The following is a 5,636-nucleotide window of genomic DNA, read 5'->3' as shown; positions in this document are numbered from 1 at the left end:
AGGACAGACCTGGATGAAGCCGCTGGGGCAGGAAGGAGGGAGCAGCTCTCCCCTGCTGGACACAGGGGACTGTGGAATCCAGGCCCTACCAGTTCTCCCAGTGGCCTGCCCAGTTTTCCAGTGGCATTTCTGGCTGGTGACACCGGGATGGGAGCTGGGATGGGCTCTGACACTTCCCAAACATTCCCAGAAGTTTCTTATCCATTCCTTCTGGATTTTGGAGCTCCCAATGGAGCCCCCGGACAAAATCCACCTCCCCTGGGGGTTCTGAGGGGTTCTGAGCCTTTGGAACAGTGGGAGCCACTGGTTTAACTGGAATTCTCCATGCCTGGAGGAGTGTCTGGAGCTGGGGACTCATCCCAGGAAAATGTGGATTCCAGGCTGGATTCCGGCTCCAGGATGAGCTTCCCGAAAAATCCCCAAAAGGAGCAGCGCCAGCCCTGGGGTGCTGCTGGTGCTCCCCAAACTCAGATCCAGCTCAGAATTCCCTAAAAAAATCCTCCTCTGTGGGGAAGGAGCTCCTTGAGTTCTATTTCCGAGGAAAATTTGCTTTCCTCAGTATTCCCATCATTTTAATGGGAAAAGCCATTGGGAAGGAGGATAAAGCATGGAACAACAAAGCCGTAGCTGGAGGAAGGCGGGCTCTGAACCTCCTCGTTCGTCCGTGGGAAGCCAAAAGGCAGCAGCTGACGAAACAGGGCCCTGGCTGCAATTCCCACCGGGAATCTTTTCCCATTATTTATTGCACTTCTCGTTATGCAATGAAAATGAGAGAGTAATTAAGAGATGATTGATTGAAAAGCAGCTTTTTGGGTTTTTTTTTATTTCACATGAAGCAATTTCCTCTCTTTTGTAACTTTTGTGGGAAGCTGAGACTCACCCGAGCAGGGCCGGGACCCCCTTTCCTTTCTCCCACCGATCCCAATCCTATTTCTTGCCCCGGAACCAGCTCTGGCAGCGGGAAAGGCAGCGCTCCACGATGCTGGAAGTGCAGGAGTTGAGGCGGAACGGGGTCCGTGGGGACGTTTGGGATCTGCTGTCCTTGGGATCTCCGGCGTCCTCAAGTCCCTGGGACTGGCACGGCCCAGTGAATGCACATGGATCCGTGGAAATCCCGCTTTGGGATGCGCAGGGATCCCCCAGGATCGCTCCCTGAGCCTGGCAGGGCTCCTCCGCGCCCAACTCCAGCACCTCGAGGGTGCAGGGCTCCAGAGCTGCGACGGGGAGCTCCTGGGAGAGCTTTTCCAGGTTTTCCAGGCAGGTGCTGGCTGTTTCGGTGACACAACGCTCCTCCTGGCACAGCGGGAAGGTCTCCGGGGTGTCCAGGGAGCACAGCTCCACGGTCAGGATGGATTTCTGGAGCGGGAACGTCATCACGCACATCCCGGGGGTCTCGATGGTGAAGGGTTCCTCTCCCGAGCTCAGGGTTTTCACGGGATCGGCTTCCGCGCAAGTCCCAGAGTCAGTGGGGAGGGACGGGGAGGTGACCCCGAGCGGGATCTGAGGGGGGTCACAGGGACAGGAGGGACAAACATCCTGGCATGGGCAGGGATCCGCCTGGGAATTCTGCTCCACGGCACAGGGAGAGCAGGGATTGCTCTGGGCGGCCTCTTCCAGGCAGGAACAGGGAGGGCACTGGGAATTCATCTCTCTGCCACAGAGACCTGGAAGAAAAAGAACAATTTCACACCTAATGCCCTGAAAAACCAGGAAAACATTCCTCAGTTCTTCTCTTTCCTCTTCAAACTCCCAAACGCAGCTTTTCTTATTAAAATGGGCTCTCAGCCAAACAATTCCAACAATTTGCCAGCATTTTTTTTGGGATAACAACAGCTTTGATTCACGTTTTTGGGTTCATCAATTCCAAGCAGCTCCCTCCCCTTCTCCAGTTGTTTTTCCCTTTTCCAGTTGTTTGGAATGGGTCCTGGATCTCCTGGCAGGGTGGGGTTTTATCCCTCTAAACCCAGTGCTGGGACAACAGCAATTTTCCAGAGGGTCCATGGGAATTCTGGAATGACAGCCGAGCCAGCACGACGGAAGATTTTTACCCTTTGAAACCTTTATCCCTGAGGAAATTGAGAGCCTTAAATCCCCCTTTTCCAGCTTCCCCTGGAATCTATTCCAGAAAACAAACACCAGGATTTGTAGGATCCCAGGGAGACTCACCTGGGTCGGGATCAGCAGCGCAGACGCGGCCGAGTAATCCCGGGATGTGCCTGGTGTGTTCCCGGGCCTCCGGAGCCGGGGAGCCCCAGGCACCCCAGAGCTCCCCACGGCCTCGCTCCGCCTCTGCCCCGCCAGGGGTGATTTGCCTAATTATTTTTAATGGAAAACGCCTATTTCCGTGGCTGGAGCCGGACCTGGAGCTCGGGAATTCACGTGGCCCCGCAGACGCCAGGGAGGAATTTGGGAAATGAGTGGATTCCGGGCCGGCTCTTCAGTAATCACCCGGTCACGGGGCAGGTTTTTGGGATGCTCCAACATCCTCCAGCCCAACACCTCACGAGGTCCATTAGGGGCAGGATGGGATGTGGGATTTGGGGAATTCGTTTATTTTTAGCCACGCCTGACCTTTTTCTGTCCTGTTTTTTTTTCACGGAGCTGCTGGAAACTCTTCCCTCACCGCTCGTCTCGTGATGTTTTCCGAAGTTCTGACTCAAATCCCGTCTCCGTTGTCGTGACGGTGGCGTTGTCCTCGTGAGGGATGAGTGAAGAGCAGGCAGGTGACCGGAGGAGTGACCACCATCCTTTTCCCCTCATTTTACCCAAAACCAGCTGAATTCTACCCAGCTTGAAATGCATAAACCTGAGAACGTGAATCAAATCTGTCGCCATTCCGCCCCCCCAAAAAACGTTGGGAAATCATTGGAATCATTTGGCTGAGATCAGATTTGAGCAAGAAAAGCTCTTTTTGGGCAGTTTGAACAGAAAAGCAAGAAAAGGAGGAAATTTTTCCTGTGATCAGCAGCAAACTCCCAACCCAAGAGGTCACGAATCCCAAATTTGTTGATTTCCAGGAAATAACCACAAATCCCCACACTGGATACTCAAATTTGGAGGAAGAAGAGCCCAAACCCGCCCTTGGTCTCCGGGTGGAAAACGGCCTCGCCTCCGGTGCGAGTCACTCCTGTCCCTGGTTGTGTCACCGGCTGACTCCGGGCGGGGTGGCAGCGAGCAGAGGAGGAATTCCAGACTCTTTGATGTCTCACGGGAACTGGTTGGGGCTCTCTTCCTTCTTTTCCAGGCAGGGACAACTTTTCCGCGGGGAGAAAACGGCGTCTCCGAGCTGCGACGGCCGCGTGAAGTTTGTCACTTTCTTGGTCGGGGTGTGACCTCCTGGCACCAGAAATGGGCACAAAAATCAGCCCGAAGGCCACTGTGATCAAAGAGTTCATCCTTCATCGCCCTTGGTGTCACCTGGTGGAGTTGGGACACACGGGAGAGGTCCCGGAAGATCCTGGAGAGCCTCAAAGTGGGGAGGTTTCCTGGAGCACAACAGCCAAAAAGCCAACAAATCAAACAAATCCAATTTGTATTAATAAAAAAATCAAAGAATTGTGGCAAAACTGACCAGCGGGGACCAGGGCAGGGATTGTCCCCTGGGCACTGGGGAGGGGAATGTCCAGGGCTGGGCCCAGTTCTGGACAATCATGGAAAGAGGGAATCGTGCCTGGTCTGGGGGGCTGGAGCGGGGCCAGGGATGGGAACGGGGCTGGAGCAGCAGGAGAAGGGAATGGAGAGTCCTGAGGGAGCTGGGGGGGCTCATCCCAGAGAAAAGGGGGATCCAGGGGGAATTTGGGGCTCTTCCAGGGGGGATTTGGGATCTGATCGCAGGGAACGGGGCCAGCACAAGAGGGAACGGCCTCGAGCTGTGCCAGGGGAGGCTCAGGGGGGATATTTGGGGAAATCCCTCCTGGAAAGGGCGGCCAGGCCTTGGGAGGGGCTGCCCAGGGAGGGTTGGAGTGGCCATCCCTGGAGGTGTCCGAGGGATCCCTGCACCACATCTGGAGCTGCATCCGATTCGGGTCCCAGAGCTCAAGGCCAACCGAAGCCACCCAGGTGTTCCAGGGACCTTGAGGAAAAGGTGGATTGGGAGATGCTGAAGGATTCGCCCACCCTGGAAAAGACTTGGGGATGATCCTGGGGCCGCTTTGAGCCGTCCAAAATATTCATGGAGAGGCTCCTCCCAGAGGTCCCCAGAGCAAGCTGGATCGAGGGAAAACCGTGACCAGATTATGGGGAATAAAATTCCCTGCAGAAGGAATATTGTGAGCCCCTTCCAGAGTCCCATCCCACCTCCACTCCTGAGCTCTGCAAGGAAATGCACCAAAGCAGCTTTTTTTTTCCAGAGTTTAATCCCGAGGGGGATTGTTTCCAGGCTGGCTCATCCGCTCCGCATTTCCCAGTCCGTAGGAAATACGTGGATGGGGAATTCCTCGTAGTCATAGAGTCTCATGTCCCACCTCGGCGACATTAAAAATTATAATGGCGAGCGAAGTAATTGAAGGATTGGAGTGGAGCAGGTCTGGATTATTAAATATTTGATTTCCATACCCCTGAGGTGTCTCACTTCCGGAGCCACCGACTCCGAAATCCTATAAAAGGATTCCTATTGTCCTGCTCCTCAAGCCATTTCTGGTTTCATTTGGTGCTTGCTGGTGGAGAATTGGGTAAGTCCGGCTCGGTTTCCCGGGAAGTCACCTCGTGGTTGGGTTTATTTCATTTTGAAGCCTTGCAGAAGCAAATTCAGAGACTTTAAAGTGTTTCTGCGTGGGGAGATTCGGGGTTGGGATTCCCCAAGTTTTAGTTCCGTCTTCTCTGGGGTTTATTTGCTGTGGGTTTTGCTCTTTCTCCATCAAGGAGGACCAAATTCTCTCTCTCCTCACTGACTTTGCTCCCCTGTTTCACCCAGGGAATTGTTGGCGTTGGGAGAGATCAAAAGTCCCAGGTTGGGACTTCAAAGGGGAGAAGCGGGAGGGGAGATAAGGAGTGGAGACTTTCAGGCTGCCAGGGAAGGCCGTGCCTGGAAGGAAAAACCTGGGTGGGAAGAGCCGGGCGGATTTTGTGGGAAAAGCAACCGCGGCAGAGCCTTTCCTTGGGGAGGTTTTCCAGCACGGAGCCTCCACTGGTGTCCTCTGGATGAGGGCAGGGCAAGCTGAAGCCTTTTTGGGTGAAATTAGAGAAGGATTGGCAAAGATCCATCCCAAACTGAGGGGAGCTGTGGGCAGGTGGAGGCTTCAGACCCTCCAGGAAACCTAAAGGAGCCCAAATAATTTTTCCTTCCTGTTTTCAGAGGAAGTTGGTTGAAAATAGCCACAAATTTGCCTGAAATGCTTCCACGTGGAGTCACTTCCTCGCCACGGCTGTTTTCCTGGTTCGGGGTTCTGTGGAAAAAGACTAATTTAATTTCGTGTATAAAACAGCCCGGAATGTCTGGGTTTTCACACCTTTTCAATTTTATCCCTCTTTCCAGCCTCCCCCCTTCCCCCCAAAAATGCGCCGCCCGACCGGTTGCCCGCTGAGCCAGATCTGCATCCCCCCTCCCGCCGTCCTGGTGAGAAGCTTCCCCGTGAGGTCCAGCCTGGATCCCTGCGGCACCGGCGGCAGCTTCCACAGCCTGCCTCCGCCCGCGCGCC

General features: G+C 54.5%; 1 protein-coding gene across 1 annotated transcript; it reads right to left on the bottom strand.

The window, feature by feature from the left end:
- Positions 1 to 790: 790 nt before the first annotated feature.
- Positions 791 to 3,410, bottom strand: LOC108444861. Its single transcript, XM_017726931.1, has 2 exons — positions 3,080 to 3,410; positions 791 to 1,664 (listed from the first exon to the last, which is right to left on the bottom strand). Exons 1-2 carry the CDS (start codon positions 3,393 to 3,395, stop codon positions 928 to 930), a joined length of 1,053 nt encoding a protein of 350 aa, XP_017582420.1. The 5' UTR covers positions 3,396 to 3,410; the 3' UTR covers positions 791 to 927.
- Positions 3,411 to 5,636: the final 2,226 nt, after the last annotated feature.

Source organism: Corvus brachyrhynchos, unplaced genomic scaffold (assembly GCF_000691975.1).
Source record: "Corvus brachyrhynchos isolate BGI_N302 unplaced genomic scaffold, ASM69197v1 scaffold350, whole genome shotgun sequence".
Lineage (NCBI taxonomy): Eukaryota > Metazoa > Chordata > Aves > Passeriformes > Corvidae > Corvus > Corvus brachyrhynchos.
This window is presented reverse-complemented; position numbering and strand designations above follow the sequence as displayed.

Excerpts from the sequence above, each read along its gene's own strand:
- LOC108444861 (XM_017726931.1), bottom strand. The coding sequence starts at position 3,395 with ATGAACTCTTTGATCACAGTGGCCTTCGGGCTGATTTTTGTGCCCATT. Across the intron at positions 1,665-3,079 it reads TTTCCACCCGGAGACCAAGG|GTCTCTGTGGCAGAGAGATG; the intron begins GCGGGTTTGGGC and ends TTTTTCTTCCAG.